The sequence below is a fragment of the Condylura cristata genome, unplaced genomic scaffold, assembly GCF_000260355.1.
Source record: "Condylura cristata isolate star-nosed mole 26May11 unplaced genomic scaffold, ConCri1.0 scaffold00006, whole genome shotgun sequence".
Classification (NCBI taxonomy): Eukaryota; Metazoa; Chordata; class Mammalia; order Eulipotyphla; family Talpidae; genus Condylura; species Condylura cristata.
Window position 1 is genome coordinate 35,766,213 of NW_004567107.1, and position 19,240 is coordinate 35,785,452.

The following is a 19,240-nucleotide window of genomic DNA, read 5'->3' on the forward strand; positions in this document are numbered from 1 at the left end:
TTGGGTTCATAGTGTTCAGCATTAAAGGTTAAAACCAAATAATGTGAGCAGTTACTGATAATTTGTAATCATCTACCACTGATCACGTCAGTTGCCTGAAGGCTGACAGATAAACTTGTGCTATTACCTTAGGTTAAGGCCAATTTACAGAACCTTCATTGGCTTTTATCTAAAAGGGAAGTTTTGTGTACAGCTTAGATGCAAGAGTCTGATAATAAACTAGATGGTATGTACATATTGTAACAATTCTTTCACCAAAAGAGGCCATATAAGGGAGTAAAATAAGCTCTAATATACTGAGATGATATTATTGAGAATGTGAAACCACAAATTATCACAGACCTAAAGGTAGTATGACTCAGGTGGGTTTACCACACACTTAACAAAATATAATACATGCTATATCTTTTTTTCAGATTTTCAGGGGAATTATACATGGAAAGGTGAATTCTGGGTTTATCTCTGATAAGGTGAAGTTGTGTTCTCTTAATAGAGAGGAAAAAGGGGAAGAAAAAGCAGAATTAAACTTCTATGATTCTGTTTCAAGTTTAGCAAGACCAACTAAAGAATCTAGGCAAGTGGTTGAGTTGATGTCTTTACTCTTCTGTTTGGAATTTGAGGAACTGAAATGGAGATAGCTAATTTTAATACAAAGGAGAAAACAAGAAGTTAGTTGAAAGCAGGATGCTAAGATGATATTTAGGAAAAAAAAAAAAAAAAAAACCACAGAAGCTGAATCCAATTAACTAGTGAAGCTTTCATGACGGGATAACATCTGAAGTTAGAGCTTGAAATTCAAAGAAAATAGTAAAGCTCCAAACTGAAGAACTGTGTGAACAAAGGTGGAAAAAAGAAGGCACAGTGTTGATGACAGTAGACTGAAACTAAAGGGTAAATTGAGGAAATTAAGCTAAGTAGTAAAAACATGTTAGATGAACTTATCAGGGCCAATGCATATTGGTACTTAGTGCACCAAAATGTTCTGAAGAGAAAACACATTCTGAACTGGTTTAGGAAGATTAGGATAATGGGGTGAACATTACACTTCACTAGGCAGAGGTGGAAGGCAGGGAGAGGTTTTTTTTTTTTATGATAGTATAGAACAAAGAGAAACAAAGGACAACTAGTGACAGTGTGTATCTGGGCAGGAGAGGGAAAATGTCTGTGTATATGTATGTTTGTGTGAGAGAGAATGAATGTGTAGGAGCAAGCTTAGGATTTTAGTTTGAGATAAATCAGAGAGACACATGTTGATTAAGGTGTCTCCCAGCCATCTTTTGGTGAAACAATTGCTAAGAGGTAATGACTGGAAGCACATAAAAAAAAAAAACTGAGTAATTACTGGATTCTGTAAAATGTTTTTCTGATAGCTACAATGCTGATTCATTCACTTTAAATGCTATTGGGCAAGTAAATATTTTAAACTGACTTTATTTTTCTTCAAATTGAACTAAGGTACCAACTTGTTTTTCTTGATAGATAATAGAAATATTATGGTCTTCATCTGTGTTCTACTTATAACTTGAAGAAAGTAATGATTTTTACGGTCCCTCTGTCTTTCTCACACTTCCAACTATGCCTTTTTGCATACCACCCCGTATTTATTTACTTTTACATCTTTTTTCCTGTCAATTCCAGACTAGTACTGCAATTTTGAACCCTTCCAAATATATCAATGTGAACAGGAATATATTCCTTCCTCTGGATGTTTAGCAAATGGCAAGTATCAGAATGTCCCCAAGAGCAGAATATATAAAAGTGTATGTCTCTGTATCTCTTATCTTTGTAGAGCTGCTGTATTATAGGTTCTTCAATGAAATCGAAGTTTTTATTCAAGAATTTTTTCTAAGTTAAAATTCCTTGAAGAGAGGAATTGTGTTGGCATTGAGAATAAGCCAGAAAACCAGATGAACCAAGTCCTTGAATCGATCATCAAGAGACTGTAGTCTAAGAGGGAAAGCGGGCAGCTTCAAACAACTTTATAAAAAGTAAAACATTTTATCATAGAGGTCTAGAAGACAAATGAAATATTTTTGAGAACAGGTTGTCTGTATAACCTTATAAATTAAAAAATATAGAGAAAAAATATGGAATTAATTATACATAAGCATTTAGGAATGCATGGCAACATATATCTTATTAATTTGGCACAATATAAAGCTCTATTAAAGACATTGTGCAATAGAATAAGTGTAAACTTATGGTTAATATAAAAGATCTTTTATTTCAAATTACACAATAAGAATAGTTAAACTCACCATGTATAATTTTGATACTGTCACTGGGGAATTTTTAATAGCTAAGCAACCTGTTTTTATTATAGTAGCTGATTTAAACTTTTGGGTCTCTGTTTCAATATATTCCCAGTCAGGTTTACACTATTAATAACTTTTAATATCAAGTAAGGGGGATGTCTGAATTAAGACATTAATCATAAATCCAGTACATAAGTCACCCTTCATTTAAAGCTGCATGTATGACTACTTGTGATTTAAAATTAAATAAACTCATCCTAAGAATGAACAACAGGAATTTGTAATACTTGATATCTGGTAATGCACTAATGTTTATTTTTATATTTTAATACTGAATTAGAAAAAGGAGAATAAACAAAGGGATAAGAGGAGAGAGAAGAATATTTAGCTTTTGTCAGAAGTAAAATATAACCATTCATCACAAAGGAGTACTACTTAATTTTGTCAAATATTTTTACTCTAATACAAAGAGAACAAAATGTCAAAGTTCTATTCAGTTCCATAATAAAAAGACATTCGGAGCTGCAAGAGCTGATGTTTGTGACACTGATTTCTGTGTGGTTTGGAAGTATGCCACCACAAGGCATCCACAATCCTCCATCATTGTCTTTCAAGGGCCCTCCACCTTTGCTATCTTTCATTTTACAGCAGATTTATAGAGTTTGTTATGGGGTTGGTTTTGTCTGGCATTTGTATTGTTTCTCTATGGTCCTCACATAAGTAAAACCATCCAGCAGCTATCTTTCTCTTTCTGACTAATGATGTTTAACATCCTACCCTCCAGAACCATCCATGTTGTTGTAAATGATGAGTTGTTTCTCATTTTCATTTTTCTTGAGGTATTTTAGTTTTCTTTGATTTTTTTTTTCCTCATTAACCTGTCATTCATTAGTATGCTGTTCAGTCTTCACCTACTAGATGTTTCCCTGCCTTTTCTTTTGTGGGTGGTCTCTAGCTTGACACCATTGTAATTCAAGAAGGTATATGATATGCTTTCAAGCTTCATGAATGACACTTGTTTCATGACCAATATGTGGTCTATCCAGGAGAAGGTCCCATGTACATTGAGAAAAGTGTATATTCAGACTTTGGGGTGTATTGTGACTTATATCTGTCTATTAAGCCCTGAGGGTCTAGTTCTTTGTTCAAGGTTATTGTCTCCTTGTTTTCTTTCTGTCTTGCCTGATCGCTCCATTGGTGAAAGTGGAGTGTTAAAGTCACCTATTTTGATGCAACTGCATTTCATTAATTATATATTCGTAACTATAGGCGTCACTGCCTTTTTTGGGGTTCTATTTATTGGTGGGATTCTTTTCTAACCCTTACTTTGAACCTATGAAATGCAGACTTTTTAAATGACTTACTGACCTCCAAATATTTCTATGAGCTTATTGTGTATACAGAAAAATTTCCACATTTCTTAACCCCTCTGATTTTTTTATGTTTCTGTCTCCTTAGATAACACTAAGGAACCCAGTATTTAATTTCATCTGTGTAAATCAATTATTAGATTATTTTTTAAAATAGAGAATGAGACTTTTAAGTCATTAGAAAGTTTAAAATGTTACTAACCATTTTTCTAAGCATTTTTCTTTTAAATTCCTTCCTTAAAAAATCTTCACAACTGTAAAATAAATGATCAGAAAGAAGCCATTTATAATAACAAGTCACCATCAGCCCAAAACGAGCCCATTCAGAAATTGAAATGGAAGAGAGTCAATGACTCATAAAGACTGAGGCCACCAAAACCTCTGATCTCGCTCAAATTTATGGTTATTAAAGTGTCTTTTCCTATACTGTCATCTCTAGTCCGTATTTTCTGCTGTTTAAATATTTACACTTGGTGGAGCTTCAAAGTTATTTTATTGTAGTGTGTGTAGGTATATGTGCATATAAAATGTTTTAAACAAAAATTCTGTGGGAGAGGGACTTGGGTGAGTGGTGAGGTGAGGCTGTGAACTGATCTTCCTCAAATATTCTATAATGGTTTGGTTCAAGTTTATAGAGAATTCCCAACATTTGTTGCACATTTACTTACCTTTTTATCTACTTTCTTTCCATCTCTGTAGATCTTCATAAACAACGAATGGCATAATTCAGTGAGTGGCAAGAAATTTCCAGTCTTTAATCCTGCAACTGAGGAGAAACTCTGTGAAGTAGAAGAAGGAGATAAAGTAAGTTTCCTAGCATAAATTTCATTTTATTCCAGGTTTCTTTGTTTCTCACTGTTCTGAGAAACTAAACACCATGTCAAGTGCAAATAGATGTGCCATAAATGTGATTTCTGGGACCATCTGGGAATATTTTCTGGGTACAAAAAGAATGCTTAGCAGTCAAACACTAAGGAACTGTCCATGCATCTGAAAAATATAGTGATTTTTTTCCTACTATTTTCTTTTGCTTGTTTTTCAACTTAAATAGTGCCTAAATTTATTGTTCAAGTTTCATATGAAGTTATTGGCCATAGGCTTAAAATTGTTATCTTTTTAATTATAAAATGAAATGAAAATATAAGAATTTTAGAACAACATATTGCCAAATTCATTAAAAATCACTGAATGAATATTGAAAATTAATATTAAATATTCAAATTGAATCCCACATTTAAAAGTGGTTTGTTCTCTAGTTAGTTTCACCAATAGCAAAATTTATCTAGTGAAAATATATACACATTTTTAAATGTGTGAATGTAATACTCAAAACAATTCTGTAAGGAACCTGATATTTTTAGTCACCTTTACAAATGATGAAATATCAAAATAGAAAGGTTGAATAATTTACACAAGGTGATGACATAGCTGACAAATGATTAAATCAGTTTTCAAATGCCATTCTTCTTAATCCTTTGACTAGCAGGGCTACTGCTTAGCTTATAATTATTGTTTCAATAAGATTGGGATAGATTAAATAGCTTAGGGAGTGAGGAAAGTAAGAATTTATATCTGAGCACATAGCTTAAGAAAAGTGTTTCTCAGTCTAATATGAAATGAGTTGTACAGATGTTATGGAGTCTTAAACATCTCATGTAAAATATAGTTAAATTAATATTTTGTTGATATATTTTTTGCAAAAAAAACCTTTTTTTGAGGTAAGATTGGCTTACAACACTGTATATGATTTCCAGGAATAGGTTCTCACCTCTTCATATCTATGTTATCATACCCCCACTACCATAATCTTCCCCTACAGAGAACTAGACCCCCTCCCCTGTTCATCACTTACCACCCCCACCTGTTAGCTTGATTCTAAAGTTATTTTTCTAGGATTTTTTTTTTTGGTTCAGTCTTGTCTGTTCCTTTGTTTTGTTTCTTTATATTCCACATATGAGTAAAATTATCTGGTATTTGCACCTGAATGAAATGGTACAAAGCCAAGCCAGGGCAAGGCATGCTGATCATCACTGGCAATGCACTAACAGAGACCCAGAAAGCCTGTGTACTAAGAGCCACTCCCAGACACAGGAGAAAAAATGGATCTGTCAACTCAGCGGTTTTTATCAGACTTGTAGAGATCTACATACTACAATACCTCAAGTGTCCTAGTTGCCTGAGTGACTCTGGCAACCACCGGGAGGTGAGAATAGCAATAAAGGGCAACGTGAGGACATAGCTAACCCCCTGACTGCTGCCTAGTCTTTCTCTCCAGACATACAAATGTCACCCAGGAGGAAGACTACAGGGCTTTTGCAGTTTGCAAAGAACAAAAGAAAAAGCATTCTGGTTACATTAGCTCTGGGCCTTGGCCTTCTCCCCATTGCCACTGGCTTCTGGCATGAATTATATTAGTAAAACGAATCTGTGCCAGGAGTTACAGTTGAAAACTTGGCAGGCAGTCTGAGGACTTTTCTTGGCAAGTGAGTCATATTTACCTTCTTCTAGAAGTAGAATAAGGGAAAGCAGATAATCATACCTGAAATTTTAGAAAATATTTATTGTGCACTATTTGTGCTTATTGAAAAATACTCCTTCTCATAGAGAACAGATATATCTGTGCAAAAAAGGATGTTCACTAGCAATCAGCAAAATTTCAAACCAGGTGGCAGTGTTAATCAATTGTCTGATTCCTGATCATTCAAGTTCAACTGTTTATGGCATAGTGTTTTGGGAAAGCAACTCTCTGCATACCATTCAAAATGCTTATCTTCTTTGTGAGGATAAACCATTAACACTTGCTTTTAAATAATTATTGCTATTCTCAAAATTTTCAAATGGATAGTAACTTCGAACAACTTTGCTTAGTAAAAGGTTCACATGAAGTTAGCTATACAGTCACTGTAAACCTAATATTCTGGAATGGACTCTTTTAATAATGAGCCAAGAGGTTTTAAGGATTTCATTTATGAATAAAATGGACTAACAATGGGCTATATCCTGCTTTTCAATGGCATTACAAAGATAGGATGATGAGGAAGAACAAGTGGAGGCTACAAAGCAAAGTGCAGATGTGGGTGGGAAATGTTTTCTTTTCACCTCAGTGGCTCTTTCAGACTGTATTGACTAGTCCTGAAAACTGCTTTTAATACTAACACCTGACCTAAAAAATAATTGGTGGGGATGAAAGTGAATGTACAGCAAAGAAAATGAATGCCTATGACAGGTGTAAAAGTAAAACTGGTCTGATAACTATTTTTCCAAATTTGATTGAATTTAATATGGAAATGCAGAATCTGGGAGTGATGGAAGAGTCCTTCCTGAACTGCTATTTGATAATCATCATCCTTCAGATTGTCCTAATACATTCAGCTTGTGATTCTTTATTTTAAAAAAGGAATGAATTGCTATTGAGTGGCAAATTTGAGTTAATGCACCAAAGTGTTTCTGGTTAATTAAAAAATTATGTCCTTGGAAATATTGTTCCTGGAACTAAAAAAAACTCTTATGTAAATGTAAAACTTTGTTATTACAGCATCAATTAAAATGTGCTTTATCATACAACTGTCAATGTAAGCAAATTATTATATAACAAGCACCCTTTGTAAAATCAATAAACATGAGTTTATAATATAGGTAAAAATTATGAAATATTTATTCACTGTCTAATGTAGGCTCAGATCAGTAAGATATACCACAGCTTACAATACAGATAATACTAAATATTAATTACAAAGAAAATCATTATAGTCTGGCAGAGTTATAAAATTGGACTTGGAGTCTGATGTGGGATCAAATTTTGATTTTACTATCTGTTGTATCTCATATTCTATAAAAGAAAGTCACCATTTTTAACTGTAGTACTAACTGTGGGGCTGTAAAGGATTTCTCTGTGGACCTGTGGCTCAGTAGGCTCTTAACTGGTAGCTACTAATATGTTGAATTTGTTTACTAATATGTTGAATTTATGAAGTTTGTAATATTTGAGCTGGGTCTTAATATGTAGGAATATGAAAGAAAAGTGATTTGCTGACAGATCTTTATGGGCAAGGTTTATAGGCATAAAGGTGAGAAGGAATTGAGCCAACTAAAGAAATAATACTTTTTGAACACAAATTATGTTAGGTAAATTGGAACCCAAAATGTTGGGCCCTACAACTGAGAAAAAGGAGTTTGACTTTAGAACTATGGTGAACTATGTATAGGTAAAGTGATAAGATAAAATTATTTTGAGGGCCCTCTCTGGTGGTGCAGTGGGTTAAAGCATGACACTAAGAAGCTAAAGCCACTTCAGCATGAGTTCGATCCCTGCCCTGGGAGGTGACCCACATGGGGCGGCAGACCTCTCCTGACCCGCCCACTGCTCCCCTCAGCAGTGTACTTGGTCAGTCAGCCTGTTCTGCTCCCTACTTTGTCTCTAGTGAATCCTCCCACTGCCCCTGTACCTCTGGCCTGTACCCCAGTTCTGTATGCATAAATAAATAAATCTTTAAAAAGTTATTTTGAAAAAGATTTTATCTGGTACAGTAAGCAAGACTGTATGGGACAAGAGGTTATACCTGGCAAGACAACATTAACAACAACATGCAATAATGACCTAAAATAATATAGGACAGTAAAACCTGAAAGGAAAGATTAAAATATATTGGAATTGCTAAGAGTTATTTAAGGTCATGTTTACTGTTATAACTACAACAGCAATTGCTACCATTTTATGGACACTTGATTTGTGTGACTTTTATGAACACTATTAATATTTAGTAAAACTCTATAAAATAACATTCCTTTTTTAAAGATAAGAAAACTGAAGCTTAGAGAAGTTTCATCACAATATGTTATTCAGAATGTTTTTCACAGCTTATAATAATATTTCCGTGTAATTATTCAGTGATATATTTCTCCCATTCCAATGGAATTTTCAACAGAACTTATTCCCTCACTATTTTATCATTAGCCTCCTGATGATAAGAATACTTACACAGCAACACAATTTAGCAAATCTTCAGGTGGGTGAATAGCTGTCTCAAAGCTTACATAGCTAATAGGTGAGGAAGCAAAATTCAACCCTGGGCAACATATTAAGTACAATCACTCTTTCTGCACATCCAAGATAAAATGTAAGATGTGAGAAAATTCAGAACATGATACAAAAGACTTAACCACAAGATATCTGTCTTTGTAACAGCTTTTTGCAGTAATTTCCCAGATAGCAACATTTCTTTCTGGTTTCAAGCTAGGCTTTCCATATCCTCTTGAGAGGCCAGGTTCCCAATGATCAACCATATTTGGCTTTACTGTGGGCAACTTTTAAAAAGTTAGGGCAGTTGCACCCTCAGCGTCTGAAAAGAAATGATATTTCCTGCAAAACATTGCAACCTATTGACCTAAGATGTAGCCATTATTTGTGGAACTTCTGTAGATACTTCAGGCGGCCAATCTAGAGTCCTAGAACAGTATGCTTTGAGGTACTTGCAAGTGATTTCATGGGGCAAACCAGACATATAAAGTAGTAGTGAAAGAGATATTTACTGTTGTAGTAGGTATATTTTGCAGAGGTACAGAAGAAGTCTGCTCAGATCTGTATGGAATAGAGTGACCAGACAGATGTGAATTAGGGGAAAGTGAGTTAGGGTAAATCTGGAGGTATAAGACCAGTACAAAAAAATAGAACATGAAAGAAGGCAACATGAATAAAGCAAGGAGACTAGACTAAGCGTGAAACTGATTATTCAATTTTTACTTGAATTAATGTGTGTTTTAAGCAGTACCTAGCTAGGGATACAGAAGACCTCATCACCCAGTCAAGAAATAAATGAGAGGTTGTCACATAGAGACTGTTACCTATACTACTCCACTACCTCTGGGTCTTTTCCCTTCTGCACAAAATGAATAAGCACATTTGTAACATTTGCTGTTCAATAGCAAACTAGGCTTCTTATTCACCCTTCAGTAAGTTCTTCATGAGAGTGCAATGGCTAGAGTCACAGATATCAAAGAAGATACTGTTTTTGGATTTCACATTTTCCCTGGAATTCGTGGGTAACCACCAAAGCAACATATTGTATGGTGAAGCACAAAGACTAAAGAGAGAGATGGGCTCTAACCATTTCAATTTGACAACTTTCAGCTACTGACCTTGGGCAAATCTCTATCTCTGCTATTACTCTCTATTTGACAAACGGGGAACAGATTTGTCTAATAAAACAAATGTATTGAGAATTAAGTTAAAGTTACTATGTATAAAGTATACTACTTGACACCTGATTATCAAAATATAATCTTTTATATTCTGTAACCATGTGCTGTGTGTAGAAGTCATCATTCCTGAGATTAGACAGCAGATATATTCCAGTATAATGGGAGTTGAGCTGGTACAAGATGCTAAAGTTTGGGCTAATGAAAACACAGTGTCTGTTTAAGAAGGGTTTGTCTATTTTATAGATTCAGCCATTGGATTTGCTAATAGGCATACACTGCTGAATTGAATTGCCTTTGATTTGCAGGAGGATGTTAACAAGGCAGTGAAGGCTGCAAGGCAGGCTTTTCAGGCTGGTTCTCCATGGCGTACTATGGATGCTTCAGAGAGGGGACGGCTAATATACAAGTTGGCCGATTTAATTGAACGAGATCGTCTGCTGCTGGCAGTAAGTAGTAACCGGAGGGAGCATGTATCAAGATCTCCAGAAAGCATTCATTGTTTGGAATGGCAAGTTGTTTTGACTTTAGGGATCACTGCATTGTATGCCTTCTACATACAAAATGAAAACCAGTTCTTGGAGAGAAAAGTTACCACTAAACTAATTCACAGATAATAATTTACACTCAAGTCTTGAATGATGCCAATTTCTACTGCAGAATAAATTCTACAATCTAGACTTCTGGCAAACACCAAAACAGGTCAAACTTAAATAATGCATTTCTTTTATTTCAGAATTTTCAGAGGCTTTGACAGCTCATACATAGTATGAATAACCTAGTATAGTAGAATGACATTTTCAAACTTACTTGACCACTGATGCCTTTTAATGGACTATCTCAGAGTATATTAAAAGTGCCCAGAATGTTCCTCTAAAATAAATCTAACTTTTGCTTATCTTAATTCACTAAGACATTAAATAGCTACATTTTCCCTTCCTGAAATGTATACATTCACAATAATCTTGATGGAACTATATTCTTCTAGGTCTAGGTGGAACAGTAAAGAATAAAGAAAAAAGCAATCATTCATGTGTTTTATTTTATTTTATTTTTATCTATACAGCTTTAAAGGAACATTTTAACAGTTTCATCTCAGTTGGGTCTTATGGTCAAACCAATTTAACACAAATACCCAAAACAGATATCACAGTAAATTTGAATCATATCTAGAATTTTAAACTGGCAGTAAAAAAAAAAAAAGGCTTATATATTTTTAAAAATCAACCTTAATAATTTTAAAGATTAATTTTATCACTTAATTTGGAATAGCTAAAGATTGAAAAAATAAGGAATTAGAAGTTATAATAAAACTACATAAGTCTCATAGGAAGAAAGCAGAATTTTCTATAATTTGGTTTCTCTTTTTTTTGCCTGATTTGTGGGTTATTTAGTTTTTAATGCCTCAGTTAGCATAAAATTTGCAGGGGGGAGTAAAGAGCAGGCATGCAAAAATCATGTTTGGTTACATTTTAAGATGGAATATAGCCTTGTGCAGAAACAGAAAGTCATAGAACAGGTAATAGACAGCTTTAGGACTTGATCAACTGTGTGTTCTGCCAGGTACCTCCCAGCAGAACATTAGGTTCCAAAATGGTTTTTTTGTTTGTTTTTTTGTTTTTGTTTTTTTCTGTTTAAGCAGGAAAAAAAGACATAGGCCATTCGCTAATGGTTAGGGCACTGAGTCAGAAGATTTTGAACTTTACAGTCTGACCATTCAAAAACAGTAACTATGAAAATAGTGACAAAACTGGTAGTTTCACAGTTCAAGATTCTGCTGAAGAAAATTATGGATCCATGGATCCAATAGTCATTTAAGTTTAAGAAAATTGATTGGTTATATCCAAGTGGCATGCAAAAAATTAAAAGAAATTACTGAGTTATTGCTAGTCGTCACTCACACTGAATTGTTACCCACAGTGGTAGTTATACCATAAGGGAAGGTTTGTTAGAACTCTCAGGTGACTAAGATGACTAGGTGACTCTTGTGTGCTAACAAATTATGGCCAATTCCTCGAAAGCCAAGTGGGTATTTAAAATAAGACAGGAATACTATGGCTTAAAAACGAAAATCTCAGGCCCTCCCTACACTGCGAGGCAGACCCCACCCGCTGCTCCTCTCAGCAGTGTACTTCCATCAGTCGGCTTGTTCTGCTCCCCACTCTTGTTTCTGGGGAATCCTCTCACTGCCCCTGCACCTTTGGCCTAAACGCCAGTTCTATATGAATAAATAAATCAATCTTAAAAAAAAAATCTCACTAACCCTTTCTACCTGTATCTGACTTTAAGATCAGGTCTTAAAGGTACTTGTTCAGGCAAATAATTGTGACTATGCTTTTGTCTCATTCTTAAAAAGAGGTTAGACAACGTGTCTTCTGATATTTCCTCTATTTCCCCAACTCTAGTACATGATTTAGAAATATTTCTAAATCTAAAATTTTGATGGCAGTTTTAGATTTGAGGTTTGATCTTTATTTCAGACAATGGAGTCCATGAATGGTGGGAAACTGTTTTCCAGTGCGTATCTGATGGACTTAGGCGGCTGCATAAAAACATTGCGCTACTGTGCAGGCTGGGCTGACAAGATCCAGGGCCGCACCATTCCCATTGGTAAGCAGCTTGGGGCACCCCTAGGAGTGTGGTGGGGAGAGAGGGTTCTGAGATGAATGATTTCAAACTCTTCTTTTTAAATGTGTCAGCCAAATAAGGAAAATTATTTCCCCCTAGACTTTGAGACAATGCAGTTGTGAACTTCGAAGTTCTGCTGAGATTCATCAGATGACTTTTAAGTTGTTTCAGCATATCCATGCATAACACCATAGATATTTTAGAAGACATTAAAGAAAGAACATTGTTCTGCCCACATTTATGAATAAAGACAATTAGCTTTTGAAGGGGCCTGCCCTTTGAAGATTGACTTTTGAAATTATTTATTTGGATTTTATTTCAATGGTGACATTTATAACCTTTCTATAATGTAATTATTTAAAGCTTAGTTTTCACCTTGTAAGGAGCTAGAGACATATTCTTTATACACACACACACACACATATATTTCTACACCTTCCTCTCATATCAACCCCAAACTACCATTCTGTATGAGTTGGTTATTATCATCTGTGTCTGGCCTAACTCAGTATTGTTACAACAGATTAATTAAACAAAGTAATTCATACCGATTTCTTTCAAGTAGCTTTAAAACAAGATGGCATTGTATTTCTAGCTTTAGTGAATGTATATGTATGTATATATGTATTTAGTAGTATGTGAAGAATATGTGTTAGGAATAGGACAAGGCATCCATTTGCAAAACATGAGGAGAATTTAATTTATATAAATGTATTGACTGTAGAAGTGTACAACATCTTCCAGCACTGGCCTTATGTGCATTTCCAATCAAATTGGAACATCCAGTAGCTTAGAAACGATTGACAGAAAGTTAAAAGTAGAAAGTGAGCTCATGTTGATATCAAGAAAAGTGGCTAGTTTAGAAACTCTTAAAGCTTGACAAAGTGGGAGAAACCATTAAAAGTACAAATAGGTGGCCCTCCCTGATGGCGCAGAGGGTTAAAGCACAGCACTGAGAAACTAAAGCCACTTCTGCATGAGTTCGATCCCCACCTGCCCAGGAGGTGACCACATGGCACAGCAGACCTCTCCTGACCCACCCGCTGCTCCCCTCAGCAGTGTACTTCGTCGATCTGCCTGTTCTGTTCCCCACTCTGTCTCTGGTGAAGCCTCTCGCCGCCCCTGAGCCTCTGACCTGTACCCCAGTTCTGTATGAACAAATAAATAAATCTTTAAAAAAGAAAGAAAGAAAGTACAAATAGGTCTTTCTTGAGAAGGAAGCTACTTAGAGTGCTAGAGAGGCTTCTGTGGGTGCTAGAACAGAATAAAACAGAACACAATCACAGTATAACTTCAGGGTGATTACTTTAAATTTGGAGCCAATCAAAGTCAGATTAATATATATATATATATATATTTTACTCCGGCATTTTTTCATGCATTAAGAGATTTTTTTTTATTGATTGCTAAAGAAACCAAAAAATAATATTTTAGAATAAGATAGTAGAAGTTATTGCTCAGAGGTAGATATTTTTAAACCTTTTAAAATTTACTATATTTAAAGTTGCATTACTTTTTAAAGTCTACTATTACTGATAGAACTTGGCTGTTCGAAGCACTTTAAATGGTCTTCCCTTAGCCAAAAACCTCACACCTGCTTTTTCATTCCTTTTCCATAAAACTTTAAGAAGAAGGAGGATACAGGAAACAGCTCATTATGTAGTGAGAGATGGAATATCTTTCAAATCTTTCCCAATTTTTATGTTTCCCTCAAACTAAGTTTTATAGTTTCCTTATTTCAAATAGCTATTTGAAAGCTTAGTTTTCACCTTATAAAGAGCTAGAGACATATTCTTTAAATACACACACACACACACCTTCCTCTCATATCAACCCCAAACTACCATTCTGTGAATATCAAATACAAGTATCTATAAATGATTGTGTATGTTTTATTTTCTAGATGGAGACTTTTTTACGTATACAAGACATGAGCCTATTGGTGTGTGTGGCCAAATCATTCCTGTAAGTTGATCTTCAAAATAACTTTCACTTTAAAAAGTTGTCATTCTATTTAATTTGGTAATGAGGCTTTCTCTGGCGTGACTGGCTGTTAGCTATTTACTTAAAATGGAACAAATGTAAGACCTATTGAACTTGGGTTACTCTGTGACTACATTCTTTTGACTCTGAATTAGGTTATATATAAAACTCTTTATCTTGGTGTATTTCTGAATTGTGCTTCAATAGCACAGAATTACCAGCTCTAAGTCATTTACTCTGATTTCTTTCTTTAAAGTTATAAATTATATGCTTGTCTAAAAGCCCATGGTTTATTTGTATGTAACAAAGAGATCACCATTGCCATATATTTGGAGAGGACACCACTTAGTGAAACATAACCTGACCTGCTAGCTCCAACTGGTTTTATCTCTTCATTGGAACTTCTCATCATGGAGACGTGTATCAATCAGATAAAATCCATTTAATTAAAATTAAAGAAACTATGCCAGAGACACTTGGAACAGTGAAAGCAATATAACTTATCTTTAGGAAACAGGCTTTAATATTCCAAATCCTTCTCAGAGAAAGGAATGGTTTAAGCAGCATCATGAATATTTCCTTTTAAACCCTTCCATTTACATAGGAGATAATCTAATTGATGTCACTTTAACATATTCAAAAAGGCCAAAGAAAAAAAAGATGGTCAAGTGTCTGAAGTTCTTAAATGAGGAAGTGGCAGTGACTAACCCCAATTAGAATGAATACATATCAACATTTTTAAGGATTGCTCATTAGTTCAAAAATCCCAATAAAATCTAGAAAAATGACACAATCTTGATTCCCAATGATTGTAAGTATTTTCTTGCACAACTATGGTGAATCATTCAGTCACTGTGGTTACGATTTGGCTGCTTTCTCAATACATAGTGAAGTACCAAGGGCTGTCATCAAATACTGATGAAGTCATAAACAAAGATCAATTAAGTGATCTGAGTGCATATGACTAGTCAGTGCTGAGCTGAATTTTGAAACAAGCTCTCAGCCTCTTCTTGGACTTGTTTGTTTTGACAAGATATTTTTTCTTAGAGATAAATGCTGCTAAGTGATATGGGGGAAAGAGTTGCAATATAGGCTATATGGGGAGGGCACAGACACATTTTCAAAACACTTAGAGATGATGTGTAATATGTTTAGTTGTAAGGTTTGACTTCTAGCCCATGCAGGGATTATTCTTTCCTGGTAGAAAAAGAATTCATAATAGTAATACTTAGGGGAAAATTATGTAACTCTTGCATATTCTCTTCCCCTATCTAGTTTCTTCGGAGCTTTTTGGCATTTATCACTTGCTTGTGACAATGAACTTAATGAGAATATACCAGATAATTAAACAAAGCTACTACAATTATTACTTAACATTTATAGAGAGTGTATAATGTAGAAGTTAGATTAGCAAATATGGCTTTCCGCAATACAAAGAGCCTACTGTTATATGTTGCTTTCTAGTGGAATTTTCCCTTGGTTATGCTCATTTGGAAGATAGGGCCTGCCCTCAGCTGTGGAAATACAGTGGTTGTCAAACCAGCAGAGCAAACTCCTCTCACTGCTCTTCACGTGGCATCTCTAATTAAAGAGGTAAGTTTTCTAAATCAAAAGATACACAAAGAACACAGGCATCCTCCTTAACCGGAGGAAGACCTCATTCCGTGCTACTGTAAGCGATTTTATCTGATGTGGCCCTTGTCAGTGCTGGGGGGTGCGTTTAGCAGAGCTGCCAGCTGGGATTCCTGGCAGTCAACCCACATGTGCCCAGATGTAGACATGGCCAGCCACAGACTTCATGAGAAACAGTTACCTTAAGATCACATTTTCGTTTCTTTTACCTGACTCATGTGAGGGTGAATTCATGTGGAAAATGATACAACTTTCTTCCAAATGTTGAAATGTGATTTGGCTTATAACTGTTCCCAGTGGCCTGGAGTTTTTGCAAATCTGCTGAAATGGTTGATTGGAAGGTTGGAGGACTCTGTGCCAATATGCCTGATTCTAGTATGCAGCCACATTTTCTTCTGAACAATCTACTCTTGAGGGGATATATTTATATTTTCATTTTGATTGTGATTTCTTCTGCACCTATCTTCTTAACCAAGCACTGACAAAAGAACACGTGACATTTACATTTGTCAGTTACCCAAATGGAGTTAATTTTTTTCCCTTGGAAACAATTTAGTCTCCTAACCATTCATATCTTACCAAAACTTGAAAAAAAAAAATTGTCATTAGGAACTTAAAATTTAGGAAACCTAAATCATATCTTAAAAAATATCCTTTACTTGAATTAAAAATTGGTAAAAAGAGTTGTCAAAATGAGACAGTAAGATGCAAAAAAACCATGAAAAATGTAAATGATAATCTCAATTTCTAAAACTGTCTCCTACATAAGTCTTTAAGTAGGAATAAAATCAATCTCTTAATCCTAATCATGAATGGGATGACCTTTGCTTACCTAACATTTAATGATTAACTAATGCCAACAGGAATTTGTTACCCAGTTCATATGCACTGAGCAAACAACACCTAGAAATTAAAAATGTGAAATCCCTTGAATGTCTTGTTTTTGCTGATGGGATAATAACTGCATTTCCTCTTTTTGATGTGAAGAATTTTACTATTTGTACATGTTTTCATTTTGAGCTCCTATTAGGATATCTGTGAAAACCACCCATGGAATAATGACCCAGACAAGGCCAATATGCACTTATCCTGAGGAAAACTGGGCCTGAATAATGCAACCCTTGAGGTACTTTTGAGTGGGCTAAGCAATGAAACGAAGTACACAATAATAGTACTGCTTAAATGACTCTTTCTTGGTAGAGAAGCTCCAAAGTTTAGAGAAAGAGGATCTGATCCCCACTCACCTCTTTTTCTCATAAAATTCAATGTTCAGGTAATTCTGTCATAAAACTTTTTTTTAACTTTGTGTCTCTAAGGCAGGGTTTCCTCCTGGAGTGGTGAACATCGTCCCTGGCTATGGGCCAACTGCAGGGGCAGCCATATCTTCGCACATGGACATAGACAAAGTGGCCTTCACAGGGTCTACAGAGGTAACAGCATTTACATGGGCCAGTGTGATAGAATGTCTGCACCTCTATCAGAAGCCTGTTTTATGTAACGTTTTTAAGCTGACATTTCCTTAAAACAAAAGTTCTTTTTAATGATTTGTTCCTGGTCTAGCTTTCCAAAATGTTTAGAGAACATAAGCAGATGTAGCTGTGATGAAATGAAATACCTACTACACATGCAGAAGCACTGGTATAAACTGGTTTTAGTATGTTCGTTATTTACCCCAACAAGAAGTATGGCCCATTAGATCGTGTCACATGATTAGTAGGTTTATGATAGAAAATATAAATTAGGCTACAGTTATTTGTATGGATGACTGTCATTTTGTCTTATAGATTATGAAAATTAAATAGCAGCGTCTCACCCTTAGCACCTTATTTGGGGCTTTTTCTTGTAACAGTCTGAAAGAAAGCCAGACACTCAGCTTCCCTGCATGTCACTGCTAGTTCAGTCTAACTTCTCTGTCTCTCTGGCTCCAGCATGGATCTCTGGAAGGTTAAAGAACAGCACCCCAACCGTGGGTAGTGTAAGAGAAGGGAGAGCGGGAGGGAGTAGGTAGAAGGCTGGAAGGTTGAGTTTGGGAGAACGGACTCCTATCTGTTGAAATAATTTTCTACTATGCCTAAAAGTAAGTAGTGAAATCACACTGAATTAAACAAAACAAAAAACACTGAGCCATTCTATTAGATTATGTGACATTATTAGGAAATGTATATATTTGCATGCCTCTTAATTATACAAGTTTATAGTATAAAAGCTGAAGATAAGGACTGAGAATTAATGAATCTAAAAGCTGCTGATAGAAGACAAGACAGGAAGTGATAAGATACTAAAATGTGTTTGAAGTGCTGTGAGGGGGTTCACAGGAAAAAATAATGATGTCTCACTGAGTGCTAGGACTGAGTCTGGGTTTGGAAGAATAGTCACTGTTTTTAACTCCTAAGAGACTGAGAAATGAAAAGAACATTGCAGCTCGTGAGGAAGCCTAATATGATTATTTTATATTGCTAATTAGCCACTCCAATATAAGGAAACATTTATATAGAGATATAAAATGATGGGAAATTGATTTTTATTTTTCTTGATATTTATAAGCAAGATAAATACTTCTGTTTGTTTTCATAAAGATACAGAACATATTTGCACTTTGCAACCCCCTAACTGAGATAGGAAAAGGTCAATCTCAGATTCAGGATTCTGTAGATAAAACTTTTAGGGCTGCTCAAGTCACACAGTAAAATTTAAAAAGTGATGACATCACAGGCTGAAATCAAAGCAGAGGAAGTAAACACAGCTCAACACTAACTCCTTAGCTTAACATTCCAGATCTTTCCCAAAAGGAACTCCATTCACATCTTTAGCACCAGTGACCACTTCATCTTTCAGTTCTGGCTTGTCTACTTCTGGACCAGGGAGGGCTATTTGGTCCTAGATTCTGCGTCTGGCATCACTGCCTGTTTGTCTTGGCTCAACTTTGTGCCCCTGTAGTATTTAGGGACACTCTGCCCACCAAACCCCCTAAACTTTGAGATTAGAAAGTTAGGAAATACTTGGGTCCAGGTTCCAACCTACCTGTCTCATGGTTATTGTATGTATTCTGTTCTTTTTTTGATTTTTTTCTTTCCTTCTACTCTGTATATACTAGTCATCCTTTATCTCTGCTCCACCATTCCTGGCTATTTCTTTCCATTCCTCCAGGCTTTTGCTCATGAATGATCACACCCACTA

The 19,240-nt window shown here is 35.3% G+C and overlaps 1 protein-coding gene across 1 annotated transcript in view; it reads left to right on the forward strand.

The window, feature by feature from the left end:
• The window catches only part of ALDH1A1 (aldehyde dehydrogenase 1 family, member A1), a 48,217-nt gene that overhangs the window by 9,990 nt on the left and 18,987 nt on the right, over positions 1-19,240 (forward strand). Inside the window, exons 2-7 of the mRNA XM_004677568.1 lie at positions 4,325-4,429; positions 10,129-10,269; positions 12,301-12,430; positions 14,352-14,413; positions 15,896-16,024; positions 17,380-17,493. Coding sequence (XP_004677625.1) covers positions 4,325-4,429; positions 10,129-10,269; positions 12,301-12,430; positions 14,352-14,413; positions 15,896-16,024; positions 17,380-17,493 — 681 coding nt within the window. The remainder of the gene's footprint in view (positions 1-4,324; positions 4,430-10,128; positions 10,270-12,300; positions 12,431-14,351; positions 14,414-15,895; positions 16,025-17,379; positions 17,494-19,240) is intronic.